We start from the raw sequence: 21792 nt of genomic DNA on the forward strand, positions 1-21792 counted from the left end.
CCCTCTGAGCTCAGAGCTTAACTGGTGCACAAAACGTGAGGAGTGACATCTGGACTAAGGTAAATGTCATCCCTAATGGACATGGGAAGCATTTTTCCAGAGGCTGATTCCAAGTGTGCTCCCCATCAGCAGGCAGAGCAAACATCCCCCCTCTTGCTGCTCCCATGCCTGCCTATAGCAGAGCTCTCTGCCAAACCAGGCTCTGTGAAAGATGCTCAGGCACTTTGCTGTCAGGGAAATGGGATTCTGCTTCCCCCTGCATCAAATTTTAAGTGAAAGCAGCAAGCTGGAACTCTGTGTGGTATCCATTCAGGAGGAGTTAATAAAATGCACAGGAATTACATCTCCCTGTGCAGAGCAGCAGGTAGCAGCCAGCACAGCCAGGGGTGTTCTCCAAGCCAGGTTCAAGTGCTCCTGTCCTGACAAGGCTGCAAACAGCTGATTAGATGTTACCTCCTGCTCCTCTGACTGGGAATTCTGCCCTTACACCCCTCCCTTGCTGGTCACACCACAGCTGTGCTGCCCCTGGGCATGGCTGTGGTTCCAGCTGCAGCCTGGGGATGTGTTTGGGCACCTGGCACAGCTTCAGAGAGGATGCTGCTGGCAAGGGAGAGCTTCTCCTGGCCTCTGAGCAGAAATCAGGAGAGCTGCACCCTTCTCTCGTGTGTTAGGCTCAGCTTCAAGGCTGCTCCTCTACCTCAAAACTTGTGGGGGATTTTTTTTTTTTTTTTTCTGTATGTGAGGAGAGGAAAATGGTTTTAAAATGATACTCAAATGGAGAGGTGCTTAGACACTGGGCATCAATCTTCACAGATGTTTGGGAGTCTTACCTGCAGGGAAGCTGAGGGCAGTCAAGAACCTAAATGACTTAACAACCTAACCCTGTTTTTGATGCAATTGCCCAAAATTTCTTGCATAGATGACCTAGTAAACCCTCCATATTACCCAAAAACCTTATTCTGAGTGAGAGTGTTTCATCTCCTCATACTATGGAAGGGAAAATTACTGGCTAAACAGTGACAGCAAAAGACACAAACCAGTGAAGAAGCAGGAATATGCAGATTTGGGGATCAGCATTGATACTGAGGGAGGTTAATGAGTTTTCCATCAAAAACTGAATCAAAAACTGGATTCACACCATGGGTTCCTCCCCTACATGGTTCACTTCTACCGTGGAGTGGCCAGCTGATAGGGAGAGGGATTAGTTCAAAATCAGAAAAATTAACTAGTACAAGCATGAAGTAGTCTGTAAAAATTAAACTTTTTTCAACCATTTCTCTCATTTGATCTTTCCACTTTTTTTTTTTTTTTAGGAGGTGCATTTTCTGGTTTAGGAATTTTAATTCTTATTGTCTTATTATAAGGCTTAATGTAAGTGAAAATGCAGTTGTGTTATAATTAAGAGATATGTAATGTGGATGCTCTAGATTATGAGAGGCTCTTGTGAAATCCATGCTGAGCATGAACTCAAGCACAGAAGTTTCATAGGCCCATCTTTTGAGATTTTCTGAGTTCAGAATTCTTGTTAAAGGATCAGGATTATCTCAGGATGTGTTTCATTCCCATGGGAAACAATGCCTTCCTGTCTGGATGGCAAATGTTCTCATTTCCAAAAGTTATAGGACAAATGTTAATTACCTCCAGTAATTTCACAAAGAAATTTGATAGAAGCCTCCAGCTATTTTTTTCTGTCTGTGCCGGGCATTTTATGTTGTTCTAGAAGCTGATGGCAAGGTACAGGCTGTAGCACAGGGGCTTGTTAGGGCCTTGCAAGATTGATTATTTTGCACTCCACGTCTTCAGCTTGCAAAGGGGATGGGCTGTGCAGAGCTGGAACTCAGAGCACCTCCTCACGTGGCACTTGCAGCTGGACTTGGCATTGCTGGAATTGTGTCACCAGACCCCAGGGAAAAAAAGAAATAGAACTGGGCTTATTCCCTGTAAAGGAATTTTTTTTTTAATGTACTTTTTACAGAAGCACAGCAGAAACAAACAACTTCCAACTCTTTGTCCTATTACCCAGGAGAGGTTATTCTCTTTCTTACAAGAGGAGAAAAAACATACCAAAATCACAAATAAATGGTGATGAACCATTAAACAAAATGGAAATTAAGGGGAAAGTGGGAATGAGATGCTGTTGATGTGAATTTTAAGAGTCCTTCACAAAGGGTTATGTAAGAGAATGAGCTAGATTCTGATTATGTTTTTGAATAAATTCCAATAAAATGAGAAAAAAAAATAACAATCCTAGGTTTGTAGTGCCCCGTTAGTTTCCTGTGAATTTTCCTGTGCATAAGATGATTTTTTTTCATTTTACATTATACGAAAATATTTTAAAAGACAAAATGCTGTATACAAAAACATCAGTGCTGCTTCTTTGCTATTCCAATTACCCAGCTGGGCACTAAGGCGCAGTCTTAAGATATTTCTTATTAAAAAGGAGAGGTCATAAAACATTTTTTTTCTCTTCCATCTTACTACTAAAAAGTAAATGAAAGCTTTGCAGTCACTGTCACAAGTCATAGCTCTAAATAATCTAGGTGAGGTCCCAGAACCCTGTGGCTGCACTGACTGCCCCAGCCCCTCTCCCAGCTCTCAGACAGGTCCATGCTCCAAGCACAGCTCAGCTCAAGACGCTCTCCTGAGCTTTGGGAGGCACAGGGCAGGTCCATGACACCAACAGCCACCATCCTGTCAGGAGCACAAATGGGGATGGGGGAGTTTTCAGATTTAGAATATGGTTTAGGTTGGGAGGGACCTTAAAGACCATTTTGTTCCAATCCCATTTCCATGGCAGGGACACCTTCCACTAGACCAAGTTACTCAGAGCCCCATCCAAGCTGGTCTTTAACACCTCCAGGGACTTGAGTACACAACCATCAAAGGCCTTTTTATTCCCTGTGAACCCAAACAAGAATATGGCAAAAAAAAAAGAAAGAAAGTGGGGAAGAAAAGAAGAAAAAAAAGCCACTGGCTTTTACTTCAATTCCTCTGATTCTTTTGAACTTCTGATCAGACATATTTTAATTAATTATTCACTAGTCATAGTCCCTGACCATATGGGGAAAGGATTAGGTGAGGTGATGAAAATGCTGCTGTTCTCCACTGATGGGGAGGAGGCTGCAGCTATTGACTTGTGAGCTGCTCCTCCAGAGAAGCCAAAGTCCAGCTCCACTCAGCATAAGGAAGGACAGTGTATTTCACATTTCAATGGAGATAAAAAATAGTGAGTGAAAAAGAAAGGACTTCTTGCACAAAGTGTGTTTAAAGGGTGAGTCTCTGTTTTCCCATGACAAGACATGGAGAGAAAAAGTTGTGTCTTTGTATCATCCATCTATCTATCTATCTATCTATCTATCTATCTATCTATCTATCTATCTATCTGTCTATATGTATATATGCATATGTACTTCACTGCTGTAGCAATACAAAGCAGTGAATGAATCTGTGCAATCCAAGTTGGTTTTGGTTGGGTTTCTTTGACCCTTGCTCCCTCACAGCCCTTGTCCAAATTAATGTAATAAAAATGATTGCCGTTTTTCTAGTACCATGGCTGCCTTCCTTCTCTGTGTTCAATTTTTGGGTGAAATGGTTGCTTTAACCTTGTGTTTTATCTTGGCAACCAAGAGTACCACTTAATAGTCCTTTCATTGATAGATCAAACCAACTGTAAGAGTTGGGAATAAATGGTCCATAACACCCTCATCAGACATAAAAATTACAGATATGTTTAGTCACATAGTCTTGCCATTATTTACCAACAGATGAAGGATTTCTGTTCAGCAGAGGTGGAAAATCCTATGGTTCTGTGAAGGCATGGGCAGGGAAATGTGGAGTCTGGTACTCAATGTGGGGGACACTCCAGGGGTAAAAAATGCCAAGAGCAAAACAACCATGGCTTCTGTTCCTCATTTGGCAATGAATGAAGATAAATAACTGAGATTCTTCACAACAACCATTATCTGCTCTCTGCAGAGGGAGGTTTCAGTGGTGGAAAGCTGTTGAATACACAACAAAGCAGGTATTTATGCCAATGGCATGGAAAGAAAATAAATAATAAGAATTTATCCTGGGCAGCTCGTAGGATCTGTCTGTTCCTTCACTGTGCTGTGGTATGTTTTGGCAACCAGCACAGCAGCCAACAAAAGAGCACAGATCAGTTGTGCCATGTCCTCTCTCCATTGCACTGACACAGAACATGCCATAAAATCTTGCAGTCCTCAGTGCCACCTTTCAATTCCTGAGCTTGGTGACAGCAAATGTCACTTGAGAGAAGCACAAGGGCTGTGATGGGTGATAATTTTGGGAAACACGGTGTGGGGCTGTGTCACTTCAAAGACACGTTCTGATGGTGGCTTTGAGAGTGAATGTCACTGTCCTGCTCTGTGTCCTCTCCATGTGCCACGAAGTTACAGGATCTGTTTGGATCCCTCGAAAAAACAGGATTTCAGCTGACTTTTGCTCTTCTGCCAGTTGAAATTAGTGGAAACCTGAAGACTGTTTCAGGTCTTCTGGATAGATGCCATGAGCCCAGTGAAGCTCCACAGCTTCAGCTGTAGCAGGGCCAGTGTCAGGTCTCACTGGATGGGAAGTCTGGAGCTCAGAAGACAAACTCTGCTTTTTCTGAGATTACAGGAGAGTGTGCAGGAGGAGGAACAGGGGTCACAGTCTAGTAATGTGAGGAGAGCTGACAAATGGGTTTCCTAACCAAAATGACTTTATATTGCATTACAGAAAATGTTGTGCTTTGCAGGCTGGTAGGAGGGAGAGTCCTACTTTTAATTATGATTCAATATTATTTTTCACTTTTAATAGCATTTTTCTAATCAAAGGAGGTAAAAATGAAATGGATGTTGCTGATTTTTTTGTGTGCACCAATGAGCAATACAATCATAATGTAGTTTTAGATTAAATTCTTTTGTTCCTTTTGTTAATTTGAGTTTGATGACTTTCCCTGGTGCCAGAGCACAATTTACAGCAGACAAAATTCCCTTAAATTGATTTTTAAGAATGCTCTCACATACACTACATTAACCTTTTCATTCCCTTATGGTATGTGTCAAAGAAAAATGATCCCTGTAACTCTGCTTATTGAAGAGATACATCTGTGAAGTGTATTAATTGGTAGAGTTCCCATTCTGCCCTGAATAGATTTTTCACATGGTAAATGAATTCCTGGCTGTGCTAATGCTCATCTATCTTTAAAAATACCAGTCATTTAAAAATTCCTGTCATTTACTGTCTCTGCTTCATGGCTGGTCACTTCTGAACTCTTTTATTAGTTGTGGAGGAGTTTTATCTTTTAACTTGAGGTGAAGAGAGGCACCAAGGCAGAGGTCCTCAGGAGTGTCCTTGTGCCTGAATCCTGGCAGCTCACATTTCGGGGTGCCATGTGCTCTTTGCAGCACCCAGCAGAGGGCTCAGACTGGGTGCTCGGTAGGGAGGTCTGTGCTGGGAGGCTCATTGCAGCATCACAAGTCCAGGATGTCTTTAAGTCCTGCAAAATGAGTGAGATGGACAGGGAGGTGAAGACAGAGAACCTTTATCATGTGTTTAGGTCACAAATTGATCCCAGGCTCTGCTGATCTCTGTAGGGAAATGTGGCCGTGGCTCTGCCTGCTGGGTTTGATAAACTTTTCAATTTCAGAGACCAAACCCTGCTTCTTGTGAGAATAACAGGTTGGTGAGGTGTGGAAAAGAAACTTTTCTTGGATACCTTTTTCCTTACCATCTGTGGGCCATTTTCCCATGGGATGCAACGAAGCTGTCACACATAAATCATTGAATCTTCATGAGGGATTTTTCTCTTTTCAAATCCTACAGCCTGTTTATATATCCCTGCATTTTTGAATAAACCACCTTCATGACTCAGAATAAGAGATTTTTTTGTCAGTGCTTCTGAAATTGTAACATGAACTGTTCAGGGAGATTAGAAATGATCATGATAATGCAGTGGCTTTTCTGCTGGTGGCCCTGGTGGTGGTGACTCTCATAAAATTATAGAAGACCAAGTGGGAAAGAAAACTGTCATTTGTGTCTCAATCAGTTTTGCTTCTTTTTATTTAATTTCTGTTTTGAGTGGGAATGTGGATGTTTCCATTTAGTTCTGTAATTTACTTTCTGAATCTCAGAATTGTGTTGAATTAAGGATAACACCTTCAAATGAAAAATGAGCAACAAAAGTGTTCTTTCCATACAAGGAGTCACGCTGCTGTGGTGTCGTGCCACAGTTAACAGAACTCAGTTTGGGAAATTTGGCATCTTGCTTTGCTGAGGAAAAATGACTCAACGTTTGTTGGTTGCGTTTCCTGTCAACCAGAAAGTTTTGAAAATTAGAACAAATGACTTTGCAAAGCCTTGTAATGTGCTGTGAGAACCCTAGCAAAAACACAAATCAATTAAAACAGACCAAGCATAAGACTCACAAACCATTGGAGACCTTGGGGTCGCTTTTCCTGACAGCAGCATCAGTGCTGAGCCAGCTGCTGGCATTTCATGCCAAGAGCCTCAGCACCCTTCAAAGAGCAGTAATTCTTCAAAACCACAGTTGTCCTAAGATAGTGCTGGACAAGGGCCTGGGGAAATTAGGACTTAAAAAAAAAAAAACAAAACAAATTTATGAACATTAAATCAGGATATCCATGAAGTGGTTTCTGGTTCAAGAATATCTGAGAAATGCCGAAGCAAATCCCATTGGGAGAAGTGAGATGTCTCCCAGCTACTCTGAGGACAGTTTCACAGCCTGTGCACTCTGCCTCCTGCCTCATCACTCAAGTGATGTCCATGGATGTCAGCTCAGGTTGCTGCTGAAATAGTCAGCATTATAAAATATATTAAAAAATCTGTTCTTTTGCTGTTGTGTCTCTTTCTCTTTACTTCTGTGTGAGTAACAGCATAGGCCCAAGGAGATTTTCCTTAACTGTAAGAATTACACAACTGGGGGGAGTTGGGGACTAATGCTAAGGGTTTGAGATATTTATGGAGTTTAGGGTTGCATTCCTGTTCTGAGGTAAGCCAGAGGGGTGGAAGGGACACAGCACAGGTGATGATTGGTGGTGTTTGTGTGCTCCCAGGCGTGGTTTTGGCCCCTTATAGCAGGGCTGTCCCAGGAATGCTGCAGAGCAGGTTGGAGGGGGCCAGGGACTGTTTTGCTAAAGAAGTGGTGGGAGGATTGTGCTGTACTCCCATATTGGAGGGTTTGGCTTTTGGGGGAGAGGAGGGCACAGTCCAATCACCCTTGGGATAAGAGAACAGTTTTTGGGGGACTTCATTTGCTGGTTTGTATTCACTTGTGAAACCAGGAATGAAATTTTCAGGAGAGGAGATGAAGGGGACAGAGATTAAACAAACACTCTGAGAAAGCCACTTAGCTGGGAGAGAAGAGCCTCCACTCTGGGTCCTGCTCTCACAGCTTCTACTGTCTTCTCATCTAAAAGAATTGTGTAAAGTGCAGGCTCACACTTACATGTTCTTTTTCCATTATTTGACTCAGTTAAAATTCTTATCAGAGAATAATATTCTTTCCATAACTTTATTTCAAATTTTGGCTAAATACTGCAACATTAGAGACCTACTTAGTAAAAAATGACTTGATCTGAGAAACAACAGAAAATTAAAGGGAAAATTATCCCTTAAAGGTAAAATTATAAGTATCATTTTCATATAAATATTAGTACAATGATGAATTATGCAATTGTATTGCCTTTGAAACATCCATGCATGACAATATTTGTCTTTTTCAAAACTGTAAATGATTAGTCCTTGAAAATAAGTTGTGTAAAATCCATTTTCTCCCCCCTCTCCGCTCTACATATGGATTTCATATTCCTCTTCCCACTGTCTCTGCAGCACAGTGACCTCAAACCTTGGTTGACTTCATAGCTCTTCCTCCCATTGCTCCCAGGCAAACTATTTCAGAAGGAAACTTTGTTTGCCTCATGTTTTCTTTCCTGTACCACTTAGAAACAAATTATTTGTAAACTAAATAATAGAAAAGCTTAGGAATTTATAAAATGCTACATTGAACAAAATGTTTAATCCTGTCTTTCTACCTAAGGGGATTAAACACCTCACTATTTCCCTTATCACAAATTCTTTCTTGGTGTTCAGAGTGATAAATTGAATGATTTTTTTTTTTTTTTACTGAAATACAGTTTAACGAAAAATTGCAATTGCCTTTTTACAAATGTAGAGCAGAGTGCCTTTTTGTTAGAATTAGAGGAGACAAAAATGCTGAGAGGTTGTTTTGCCAAGCTCTCAAATCTTCAGGAAACCTTATTTTTGTGTTTCTTGAGATCATAATTCTTCAAGAAACAGAGCAGGGAGATGCCACCCTGGCATGGCTTGGCAGCAGCACTGTTTGCAGATGCTTTCTGCACGGGTGTGAGCTGTCTCAGGGTTCATGTGGCTGGGGTTGGAGGGAGTCAGGCCGTGAGAGCATTGTTCATGGATTTGGTGAACACACATAAAATCCTAAGTATCAAACCAAGCTTTCCTGGTGGCGTGGCAGATATTGCTCTGCAGGAGATGATTTGCAGGTTAATGTGTGTGCTTATATCAAAGACTGAAATAAAATCAAAGAAATGCTGTTGATTTTATGGGCTCTGTCAGTACTGGGAATGGGTCTTTAATTATGATTTGAATTACAGTAGCAGCTAAGGACCCCTGAGAGGATTTACAGTCCCACTGTGCCAGGTGCTATAAAAACATCTGGGTTACAGCACCAGAATGAACCAAACTAATGGGGGGAAGTGAAGGAGATTAATAAAATTACTTTAAATCAAGGCCAACACAGTTCTTGGCTAAAAGTATCTGTAGTCACACATGTACAGCATTGCCATCTCCTTTCTCCTGGCCATGGTCAGAATATGACTGTACCTTTGGCTGGAAACACTCATCCTGCAACAGGTTCAGATGGCGTTTGCAGCTTGTATTTTGTAACCTTGAGAACTGGTTTCTGGTAGGATTTCAGAGTCCATGTTCCAAGGTTCTCATTTATTTTGAAAGTTCCATGGAGTCACTCTGTCCTGAAGCACTAGGAATAATTTGGGAATGTTTCAAATTGCAGTGGTGCTTATTTTAAATACACTGTAAGGGCACAGGAGGGTGTTGAAGTGTGGTAACTCTACTTGTGTACAAAAGTCATGTGAAATGCCAGTTCAAAACACAGAGAAGCTAAATTAATCTTTTAGTACTGCAAGGTCTGGAGGTGATCCAAAACCATTTCATCATAATGCCTGTAAAGAAGATGGGAAGTTATCTAATATCCATTTCTGCAATCCAAAAGAGCTAGGAATTCCAGATATTACCGTATTTAAATCATTTTACAGATTTATTTTTCTTTTAACTTAGCAACAGAACAGGGTTTCATTTGTAGCTGACAGACTGGCTTAGCTCCAGTGGAGCCAATGATCTGTGTCAGTCAATGCTAACTGAGGATCTGGTACCTTCTGCTCTAAACTATGGAAGACTTGTCATCTGTTAAAGCTACACTGAGGTGTGTGGGATGCAGATGGCATTCATTTTCTCCTACTGGCTTTGTAATAGAAATATGTAAGACTGAAAGTTCTACCAAAGCATAAAACATGCAAGGTTTAAATTTATGTGGAGCTGAATGTTACAGGTACAGTCTTTTCCTCACTCACTTTCAAACACACCATTAGTGCCCAGCCTCTGAACATTTGCCTGTGTGCACTTTGCAGATAATGGTGGGAGGAGATGGAACCAAAGAGAATGGCTTTAGGGCATTCATAAAAGAGCCTCCCAGAAATGCAGGGCAGGAGAATGTGCTGCACTGTGTGCAGGGTAAAAGGTTTGTCTCACAGTGCTGGGGAGTAGGCAGCAAAGATGTTCACTGTTACTTAAATCATTGCTCCCTATTAGTAAAAGCATCAACAGAAGATGAAGAAAAACATAACAGTTGTCTTTCATCACCACAACAGGCAGATGGTTTTATCCCTCTTATTTCTGTTGGGGTTTTGCAGGAAAGCCCACATACATGCCATGCCTCATTTGTAAAAACAGAGCAAGTTTTTATTCCTCTCACTGTGAAGTGTCACCTTTAGCACCTGAACAACTGAGTTTCTGTAGCCTTGGGCTCAGGCTCTGTGTCTGTCTGGAAACTGGTTGTTATTCTGCATCCACTGGTTGTTATTTTGCATCCACTGGTTGTTATTCTGCATCTCACTCCAGCCCAGGGTGGTCTGCAGCAGCAGAGGGGAGGGAGGCAAGTAGGGAGGAGAAGGAAAGGAAAGAAAATAAATAAAATATCCCCAAGCAAGAGTAACTCAGCTTGACTTCAGAGGTGAGAATGATGCAGTTACATGCTTATTGTTGTTTATCTGTGTTATGATACTTCCTAAATTCTGTAGTGACTGAGGTTCCTTCTGTGCCAAGCGGGGTATCAAAAATTATTCCTGCCTGGAAGAACCTCCATCCTAGGTTTAAGGTAGGGGAGCAGAGAAGGATCCAGGCAGGAGGATTGTGATGAGACAGTAATGCAGTATCAATCAGCAGAATAACCAGGAGTCTCAGTGAACCTCCTGCTGTAACCACTGCAATTCATTTCGTTTACTGCCATTATCATTGCAATTAGTGTTTCATTTTTGCAACATAAGGTTAATAATCTAATAACTGTATGGGTTACCCACTCCTCGGCTCATTTGTTGTACTATTCAGCAGGAATAATTTGCTGCAATTTTGTATTATAAAGAACTAATTAACAATAAGATTATTTTTCCACTGAACTTCATAGGAGTTTTTTGTCTTGGACAAAAATGGGGTATGGGGACACTGTTGTGTTCCCATTCCTTATTCTGTGCCATGTTCTGGACTTGGTAAGCTGAGTTGTCAGAGACATCACACTGACCCACATTTCATCAGGCAGAAGTCCTAATTCAGAGCCAGGTGGCATGAGTGAAAGGTGTAATATACATTTTTCAATTATCAGTGTTAACAAGCTTATTAAGAAGAATATTTCTTTCCTGTGTTTATAAGTGTAATATTTGAGGTCAAAAATTATAAATAAATCAAAAAGAAGCAAGAAACAGAGGCTGAAAGAGTAGCAAGTATGGAACCTATAAAATTACTAATAATTATTATAATTACAAAATTATAAATCCCCATCGTGCTACCTCTGACGCCAACAAAACATCTTGCACCTGCTTTTATTTCATAGCATTAAATTATTGGATTTTCTATTGTCTTTTGCTTCAGATTTCAACTAGTGTAACAGTCCAGAGCTCAGTGTCCATGGCCTAGTGTCACCTGCTTCTGCAAGGAACCTCTAAATCCAGCACTTGTATCTGGAATATATTTCATATAACACAACTGGGATTTATCATTGTTGCATGAAAGTGTCAGCTCTGTGTTGAAAAAGACTGAGGCCAACCATGACTATCTCACTGCTGATACTTCAAAGATTTTGGTCCAGGATGTGTTAGTTTTATTTAATAATACCTATACTTCACAAGTGATATCTACATTGTCCTTCAGCCACATAGACATGGTTATTTAAAAAAGAAAAAAGAAGTTGTGCTTGATGAGTTGTTTTAAGAAGCTATTTTATTGTTGTAATATGACCACTGTGCTGGCAGGCTTTTGGCAGGTTTCAAATAAACATGCCAGAAATAATTTTGTTGACAGCATCCTGGGTTGGAGCACATCCAGCCTTCATCCATAACATGTCAACACAGTGATTCTTTCACAGGCAGGAAAATATGTCACCGTGGATCTGTATTTTAGAGTTTTAAAATGCTGTAGATGTCTAGATTAATGGCTCCAAAATCAACTTCACAGGTGGCTAGCAAGGTTTTTCAATCACAAATGAATATGTAAGTGATAGCATTTGCAGTTTTTAATATGCAGCATCAATGAAGCGTGCTTCTGTAAAAACCTGTGGAAACATCTGGTTTACTTTCCAAATCCAAATTGAATTTAGTGTTCACGTAATAGGAAGAAGGAGGTGAAAAACAAGCAGCAAAGGAAAAGAAGGAGAAAACCAGGCTGAAGGGCTTTAGCTTGCTTGCAGAGGTCAGGAGGATGTGTTAGTGTTTCCTGTGAGGCAGAGAGGAGGTGGTTCCTACTGATGAGTGAATTCAGTGTTTTCTTTCATGTTCTTTTCATCAGAGCAGAAACCATATGTGCTTGGTTTATTTCCCTTCGTGTCATATGCTCGGATTTCAGTATAAAACCCAAATTTGCTATCTTTAGGATTAACACAAAGGCATCTGCTTGCTGGCCAATTTACATCTCCATGTTTATCTCTGCAAGCTGGGTCTTTCAGGAACAGGCAAGTCCCAGCTCTGAGCTCTGTGCTGGAAATGCACCCTTTGAGCTGCCTCTTCAACAACATCATTTATGTGCTCGAATCAGTACCTGCCCCTGGATTAAACACCTTCCTGGCTTCAGTCCCAAGTGCAGTGCTGCCTGCTGCTGGGAAATCCCAGTGAAGGGTGAGGGTTTGCTGGGAAGAGCAGGGAGTATCACAGGCTGGTGGAGTTGTAATCCCCTGGAGGTAAAAGATGGTCACAGTGACACAGCAGCATCCCTCTGGAATTAACAGAAATACAGACAGGAATAATCTGAGGTGGCCATGCTATCATGAATATGGTATGATGTGTCTGCAGTTTTGCTGTAAGTGATTCTATCAAAAGAGACTTCAAATGGCTGAGAACAAAAGAGCAGCTTTCCAAACCTGTGCTGAATAAAGCTGTTTGTCTTTCTTTGAAAAGTCATTTATCTCTCCTTGCTTTTTACCAGGGGAAATTTCCTAATGGAATTTTGAAAAGAAAGTGAAAATGTTCTTTTCCACTTCTTCACAGTGTATTAAACCCCAGTATTTTGCTTATGAATAGTTTTTTTCCTCTTAATACAGTAGAAATTCGCAGTCTTTTTTTTTTTTTTTGGTTGATATTTTGCTCAAATATTGATGAATGCCTGGAGAATTAATGGGATTGACTTGATAATGGATTCAGTGCAAGTACAGCTGTCCTGAACGCTCAAGAATGTGTGTGTTTCTATCACAGTGGGACTCATGGATGGGAAAATCACAGTTAATGCAAGGTGTTATAAAACTCTTGAACTACATCTGCGTCTGTAGCTTTTATTAAAGTCCATGAGCTAATTTCTTGTTCAATTTTAAAACTTCTGATCATTTGTGGTGACAATGTTAGACTATTTTCAAGACTGTGACTGTTGCCATCAGTTCTGTAACACTGTCAGTGTTTTATTCTGCCCCAAGACACTCTGAGGGCTTGGCTGGGTTTTTCACCTGCTTCTCCACAGTTCTCCCATTTCTATCTAGACCCCCCCTGTACCCTGATGTGAAAGAAAGAATATTTCTGCCATCTACTAAGAAGCCCTGCATTATTTCCATGGGTTATTTATAAATTTCCTTTTCTTGGAAAGCCACAGACTGTCTTTTGTGCCTTTTTGCATCACCTGAAAATTGGAGACTATAACAGGTTCCTAAAAATGGCATTACAAAACTAAATCAATTAACATTTGTCTTCATATTTAGGGTAAAGAATCTGTAGGAATGGAAATATTTATTCTTCTTACTTGTTGCCAAAATTTCTCAAAGCTCCTGACCTACTTTTCAAATTTTTCTCCAGTAATGATAGTAAACTATAAATTTGTTCCTTCTAATTATTTTTCATTTCAAATAGAAAGCCAAGTGCAAACAAGGGGAAGACAAAGAGGGAGATTGTGATCACCTCTGCCCCTCTTGGCCATAGAGAAGCCTCGTGTCTTTTCCTGAATTAGAGTAGATGATGGAGTGCGTCAGGTGTTTAATGCCTCAAACTTGTCTTTCCATTGCAAATTTATAGCTTTTGTAGTGGCTAGATCCCCAAACATATAGAAAGTGAGTCTAGACATTATCTTTTTCTGTAAAATGAATTCTAGGGAAAGGTTGAAAAATATTTCCCAGCATCTTCTGAAAACAAAACTGTGAGGTTTGCCTGACTTCTCTCTTCCAGTCTTGTTGCTGTGTGTAAGAAGTAGAAGTAAAGCAAACCCTGAATAACAGAAGAACTTAGTCTACTTGAAAGCTTTTTGTTTTCATAAAAAATTTAAAATGGAAAGAAATTAGTCTTTTAAAGAAGTACCAGCAGCTCTGTTTTAGACACACCATCCCTCATAATAAAAGAAATGAGGCAAAAAAACCTAAATATATGAGTTTCACAAGGAGGAGCATCCAGAGTTGTCCTGACTCTGTGACTAGATCCCTTGAGTTAATTCAGCCTCCCAGAAAAGCAGAGTGCACTAATATTTCATACAGTTCCTGTGGGTGCTTCAATGCATGCATGAAACCACATATAGTGCAAAATGCTAAGAGGAATCCAGCAAAAGACATGAAAGTGCAATAAATTTTTAAGATCTTGCGAATGCAAGCACAGCACTTCATAAAACCTCAGTCCTGAGAACAGGGCTGCTGTATACATTGGAGGCAGAACATATGGTGCAACCACAGTGCAGTCAGAGCTAATCAGTGAGAGGTGATGGAGCTTTTGTTCTGAAGTTTTAAGGATGTGATTAAATTTAATGTATATGCTAGACAAGAAGCCTGTCTTCAATTCCTCAGACCTCCCAACCCAGGAGTGCACGCAGGATGCCCTGAGGAGATGTCATGTTTTCTGGGAAGGCAAGAAAGTTCACCAGGGGGATATCCTTATTGATTTTTATCTCTATGCATGCCCCTGTGAATTATTTATCTTCCTGTATGCTTCTCTGACATCTTATTATGAAAGTCTCTTGAAGGTTACTGTAAAGCTCTTCATTCCCAGACTTAATGAGGGTTGGTAGGAAATGGGCGTTGATGAGTGAGTTTGGATGAGTGCTGGGATGGGGGCTGCTCCTCGTGTGCCAGGAGGTAATGAGGAGTGTGGGCTCCACTGCTGAGCCACCTGTGGGTGCATTATATTTATTTGCTGTATAATTATTTGGGATGAATTCAATTAATGCCACCGTTAATTGTAACAGCCTGAACTGTATTTGGCTCGAGGGTGTCACCCACCGTGGTCACAAGGTGTAGATCTGCAGACATGCATTGCTGTCTGGATTCTGTGCTTGTTTCCTTGTCTAAGTGCCCTTTTCTAAATGTTCATCTTCTTTTGGTGTTTCTAGGAGCTGGTGGGCAGTAATCCTCCTCAAAGAAACTGGAAAGGAATTGCAATTGCCTTACTTGTTATTCTCGTTATCTGCTCGCTGATTGTCACCTCTGTCATACTCCTGACACCAGGTATTTATAACCTTTAACTCACTTCCAGTCTGGTTTTCTTTTATAATTTTACCCTTCCAAGAGAAAAGGGATTACAAACTAACCTACAAAGTCGACATCAAAGGAATCCTCCTTCCTCTCTTTATCTCAGTGTGATGCTGAGTTCAAGGCTATTCTCAGGGAGATTGTTTTAGAGTTTTACATTTCAGTTCAGAAATCAAGGCTGCTGACCTGAGGGCACAAGCCTGCAATTTGATTGCCCTAACATGGATGGGGAATGTCATTTTAGATGTGCCAGGGCAGGAGAGGAACACACATGGGGCAGTCAGTGAGGGCACAGGAACTCCTGAAATTCATGTCCACATGCAGCAGAAGTTGACAGTTGTGTGTCATATCCTGGACCACTGAAAATGTCATTAGATGCCTTGGCACCTAAATCCCATCCCGTTCAGTTGGATTGATTTTTAGCTCAGACCACAGTGTTTACAGAGCAATTTCAGATAATGATATACCAGATTGTACTTATCCACAGCAAATAATTAGTAACTTCCCAATAAAGAATTCTTTTAGTTAATCCCCTTACCAAGTTTCAGCAAAGTTCTGTGCATGTAACCTCTGTAAATTACTTCTCTGAGGCTGCAGGCTTGAATTTTAATGTGGTGTCATTATGATTATTGATTATTATGCATTTATACAGCTCTGAAAATTTCCATGCCTACTTAGGGAGTAGAAATAAAGTGCTTTTGCAGCACTGACAAGATTGTGAACTGAATATGAAAAGACAAACAAAATGAGAGATGAGACATAGGAAAAAGAATTCAGTGTTAGAAAGGGTGAGGAGCTACAAAACACAGGGGGAGGCAAAAGTCCCTTGCTTAGGGATATAGTGGAGAAGAACAGGGACTCCTTCTTGGATGAATACATGTGAGTGGTAGACTCTAGGGAGCAACAGGAGAGAGAGCACAGAGCTGAGGAGCAGAATGGAGGCAAGAGAGAAATAAAACCTCAGGACGTGGAAGAGCACAGAGTAGTGAAGTGGAAAAATGAGACAGAAGCTGTGGGGCAAAAATTTCCCTGCAGTCCAGCAGGTCTAGGCCATCTTCCCTGACAAAATTCTTACCCCACAGTCCTGCTGTGCAAAGAACTGGAGACAAACCAAGAAATACAGGAGTGCATTGAGCTAATCTGAAAATGAGTGAAGCAATCAGTACATTATTTTTTCAGTTATTTATTGTCATGCCATATTCAGTTTGTTTCATGTTATCCTGAAGTTTTCAATGCAAATTTAAGTTCCATGTGGTCATACCAGCATAATTATGTAATTAAACTAATTAAGGTTACATTTCATTAAAGACTATTTATTACATTAATTTTGCCGGTGTTCAGATTCAACATCTTTGGACAGTGCTGCTCATCTCTGAGATGTTTTAGGAAATGGTGTGTGGACTACACTCACATCAGGCACAACTTGTTAGGGATGCAAATGTTGCCTGCAGATTTACAGAAGCACAGATTTTCAAAGATGTACAGGAAAGCCTTAGTTATAAAATCCACACCTGTAGCCTCAACAAGTTCTCTTGAAGTTAAACAACTGCCTGGATGGGACCAGGGATGTCACTTCCATCAAAATCCAAATTCCTTAAACCCACTGGCTTCTCTTGATCAACAATGTGGGTTATCCTGTCATGATATGAAATCAGGTTTGATAATCACCCTAAGGGGACTCTGGGGCTCTGCCCTCATGAGGCTTTGCTGGCTGTGACCAAAGACTGAATTCTCTTTTAGCTTTTTTTCAATACCTCCCAGAATAATCTCCATAACTTTTCCAGGCACTGAAATGTCATTAACAGGCCTGTAGTTTCCAGGGGCCTCCTTCTTCTCCTTCTTGAAATACTCATATTCAGTTATAAATAAAATTCAGAAGTGTATTTTTTATATATGTATTTTATATGTATGCACAGAGACATTCTCCCTTTGGGGTGTGTGTGCACACACATGCACACTTATAAATCACACAGTTTTTATTATGTACCCAGCAACATCTCCAGGTAATAATATTGAGAGGATCTCTGTGCTTAAAACAGGAATATGCAAAGTCATTTTCTATGCTGAAATTTCTACTCATGTTTTTTGAGATTTCTTATTATCTTATCTGCTGGTAAGCTGGGCTTGGTTTTTGTTTTGTTTTTGTGTTTTTTTTTTCCTGTTGATGTTTCAGAATTGTGTTTACATGCACATGCAAAAACTGTGAGCTCAGTACTGCTCCTGTTTTTATTATGGATCCAAAGTTCTTCATGGTGAGACTATACCAAGGGTAAATTACAGAGCTGAGGTTGCTGCTGTGGCTTGGCAGCAGCTGAGTTCAATCTTCTCCTAAGTCACTGGCCCTGGAACCTGTTATGAGGTTGGGCAATGGCAGAAGGGAAGGGGAGGCTCATTTCTTGGGCTAAGTGGGACTCTGAGACTGGTTTGACAAATGTAAAATTATCACATTGCTAATCCCAGCTGGGCATAGCATGTCCCAACGAGGTAGGAGTGGGGAAGGTGGAGGAGCCTGTCCAAAAGGAGAGGCAGAGTCTGCATTTCTCTGCCATAAAATAGTTCTCTGGAAGAAGAAATGTTTATCTTTTGGTAGTCAAACTGAAAATTAAGTGATGGATATGTGAACAAGAGGTGAGGAAGGGTCAGGAACGCAGTGAAGGAAGGAGGTGGAGAAGTTTTGTGGATGTTCAGGGGAGCTGCCAAGTATGAGTGACATCAATAAATAAGCAAAACAACCAAACAAAAGCCCCTCTTCACTGCAAAAGCCTCAAAGGGGGTGATGCAGGCTGGCATGGCTTGGGCAAAGTATCAGAGGATATTCAAATGTTTTTAATTCCTCCTTCCAATGATATTGTTGAAGTCAAGCCTGATGCTGTCACACCAGAACAAATAACCTTTTGCATTTTCCCTCTGTAACTACTACCTACCTACTTTTCCCTGTTTCCCCCTTTCCCTGTTTATCTCAGTCTATCTCTTCCTGTCTGAGAAACCATTTTTCTCTCAGTATTTTGGTGCTGGTTTGAAGGCCAGTTTGCAGTGCAGTACCAAGGCATGAAATACAGAGATGCTTTAACCAGTGCTGAATATAATTCAGTGCCTAATTCCAGTGTAACTTTGGACATATAAGGGGTAGAGTGCAGCATGCAGGCATATAGTCCATGCTCAGACAAAGAAAAGAGTTTACCTGGAATAACTTGGTCAAATACTGGGAGACCTTGGGTAATCTCTCAAGGTAGTCTCCTCTAAAATCAAGAACAGAAAGTGCTTAGCAAGATTTGCTTAGTAGGACACATATGACTAAAGTATTTAATAATTGGGGGAAATTAGAATTTTTATGTCTCTTCCAGATTATTTTTCAAATCAGCCCAAACCTGTAAATGTTTTAACTCTGGATTCAGAAGGGCTGAAATCCCTACTGGTCTGGATTTCTCAGGGGCAGGTCACTCACCGTGCTCCAAGATTAGCCCAAAAATTGGGAGCAGTGGACTTTGCTTTAATTACAGTGGCAGTGCTCTATTACTAGCTAATGCTTATGTCTTATTTTATAAAATCCTGAAAACATCTCAACATTTGTATGATTTGTGTATCCATTGATGTTCTAGAACAGCATTCTCAAAAGAAGCAGTAATTGGTGGAAGTTTACATTTAATTACACTATAGGACACCACACCTACACCATTGCCTATGCTGAGCTTCTCCAATTTCATGGTGTGTGAGTCCTGCCACTTCACCCACCTTTGAAAAATGTGAAACTATTTGTACAAATGATGACAGTGCTGTCCTGAGGCTTTCCTACCTGGCAGCTCCTCATTTGTCACAGCATGTGGCACCTCTGCAGGTCCCATTCCATTGCTTGTGTATTTATATAAAGACATACAGAACTTTCCAGAAATCTGCCCATGCACACTCACACACACAGAGCAAAGCCGAGAAGAGGACCCAGCCCTACAGAAATTTTGAGTAAAATAAGGTCCAAATTCCATTAGACATTGTGCATAGGAAGAGGCTGATTTCTCATACATCTGTCCTTGATATTTAAAGCTTTCTGGAGATATACATCATATTTGCTCCTTTCAAATCTGACCTTTTAGTTGAAAAAAAAGAAAGTACACCCTAATCCATATTAAAATTTTTGAAAAATCCATAAGAACTATTTCTCAGAAGTGTTACTGAGCTAGTCACTGCATAGCATTAACCCACAGCATGCTGTCTGACAGTCACAGGCATTGCCTAGAAAGCTTTGTAGCTCTTGTGATACTCAGAGTAAGGCACTGTCCTTTGACCAGCTGTGCAGGAGAGCAGTTTATTAACTATAGTTATATATAAATGTGTATTTTACACCATTACAACAAACAGGTGGGATTTTACAGAAGGGAGTAAGGTTTGCCTTTTCTGGCCGCTCCTTTTTTGGGTACAGAGAGGTCATCTGGGGGAAAAGAGAGGTTGGGTCTGCCCAGGGACCAAGCAGGTATGCTGAGGTGGGGCTGGAGCTCCTGGTGTGCTGGCCACAGGGAGATGGAGGCACTTTCACTGTCATGCAATGCACAACAGGCCAGGAGGTGTGAGGAGAGCATCTGGCTGAACACCAGGTGTGATGGAAAGACAGGTGGGCACCCAAAGGTGGCTGCAGCCTTCTGACCTGTCAAACAGCCTCTGAGCATGGCTGGAGTTGAGAAAAAGCTTGAAAGAGAAGAAGCAAAACAGGCAGTGAGGTCAGCTCCTTGCTCCTTTTTGCTGGATTTTTTTGGATTGGTGGAGGATCTTTGTTCTGGAGAGCCATGGGATGTCAGTCCAGCCCAGGCTTGTTTGGGTGCAAGGATAAAGAGCATGCAGATGAACCCAAACACTGGTGTTGCCCTGATTTTTAAAAGTGTTACATTTTCTTTTATAGTTCTTTTGAAAGTTTTAAAGTTCTTTAAAATGTTTTCGGTGCCTTCTGATGTTTATATATTTTGACTGGAGTTCTCACAAACTGTTCATGTAAATAATGATTGTTTTGCATTCTTCTTTGTGGGAGGAGAGAATTGATGGACTATTGGTTTGACCAGTGTGGTTGGAGAGGTGGCAATTACATCCTCCAATCCACTGTCACTTTTGGAATTCTATATATTGTGAGGTCAGAAATAAAATTTGGTCTTTTTCTCTTTTAAACTTACCAAGTTTCTGTGCACTCATTTCATGTCCAATAATGACACACAGGGTTCCTGCCATGCCTCTAACATTGAATCCAAACCAATATGGACACAGCTTCTACTTGGTTCTCTCAGCACGTAGCTGTGCAATTTGGATATTGGTTTGTCACTTGGCACTCAGATCCCAAGTCCCTATGCCCCTTGCCTGGCTGCTGTGCTGCCATCTGGGTCTGCTGGGCTGGGGGATTTGAATGTAAAACAAAAACAGTGGCACATGCTTAGTCCTGTCCTTCCACAAGCCCAAAGAGACCTCCAGGTCTCTGCAGCTGGGTGTGGACAGCACACCCTGGCACACACCTTTTCTGTCCACCAGCTGCCTGAGACACCCTGAGACACACTTAGAATCTGCTGCTCAGGACAGTGGGTTGCCTGAGATCCCACAATTGCATTTCTTCCTCCATAAATGTCTCCATCAGGGCCAGAGGAATGGAGCAGATGCTCTTAATAAGCCCTCTGACCTACCTGTCTGTTAGAGGAGAGGCCAGTAAACCTCTTTTTATTTTTTCTATGACTAAAATTCATTGATGGATTTATTATTTAGTTTATTTGTCATTTATTAATATTATCCCTCAGAGAGGCTCCAAAATGTGCAAAGTCCAGGTGTTGCCTCTCTCTGTTCCTCCTGTCCCTCAGAAGGAGCTGAGTGCTGTGGAGGAACAGAGATGGTGCAGCTCCCAAACTTTGGCTGTCCCCATCCTGCACAAAAAGGAGGAGTAGGAAGGGCTTCCCACCCTGTTTCTTCCCAAATCTGCAGCACAGAGGTTTGATTGTGCCTGTCCTTCTGCCCTCATGGGGGGAAGGGGCTGCCTGTGCTCCTCCAGAGGGCATTTGGGAAGCATCTCCTGGGACAGGCACAAACCCAGAGCTGTGCCTGGGCTCCTGCCCCACCTGACCTCCCTGGGTATCCAGTTCTGGGGACTTGCACCACAGTGAAATTAATTGGAACTATTTCCTGGGGTCCTTGTCACCTATATTTTCCATTTTAATAGATAAAGTTATGCAGAATAACTTGGCATAGCACTGTCACACAGAGGGATTTGGCTGAGGACTTGTATGAACGGGTTCTGGAATTTGCAAGGCACAGTGAACAGCATGATTGAGGTCTCAACCAGACTGGGTAAAAATATGAGCAGTGAAGAATATAATTTAATTTAGTAAAAGTGAAAGTTTGTTCTGAAACACCTTTTAGTGGAACAAAACACTGTTCACATGTATATTTCTGTCATCTCAGGTAGCTCAGGGGCTTCAATTTAGTACAGCACAAACTTTTTTTCCCACAAATAAGTGCCTTCAGGGTCTTATTCCACTTTCCTAATAATAAGTGTTCAGTGTAAGTTT

General features: G+C 41.2%; 1 protein-coding gene across 6 annotated transcripts in view; it reads left to right on the top strand.

Annotated features, from left to right (window-relative positions):
- DPP6 (dipeptidyl peptidase like 6) overlaps positions 1 to 21792 on the top strand; it is a 548806-nt gene that overhangs the window by 366146 nt on the left and 160868 nt on the right. For all 6 annotated transcript variants that reach the window (XM_031503790.3, XM_031503789.3, XM_021543891.4 and 3 more), the window contains exon 2: positions 15127 to 15241. In XM_031503790.3, the coding sequence (XP_031359650.1) occupies positions 15127 to 15241 (115 nt within the window). The remainder of the gene's footprint in view (positions 1 to 15126; positions 15242 to 21792) is intronic.

This window comes from Lonchura striata, chromosome 2, assembly GCF_050655825.1.
Source record: "Lonchura striata isolate lonStrDom1 chromosome 2, ASM5065582v1, whole genome shotgun sequence".
Classification (NCBI taxonomy): domain Eukaryota; kingdom Metazoa; phylum Chordata; class Aves; order Passeriformes; family Estrildidae; genus Lonchura; species Lonchura striata.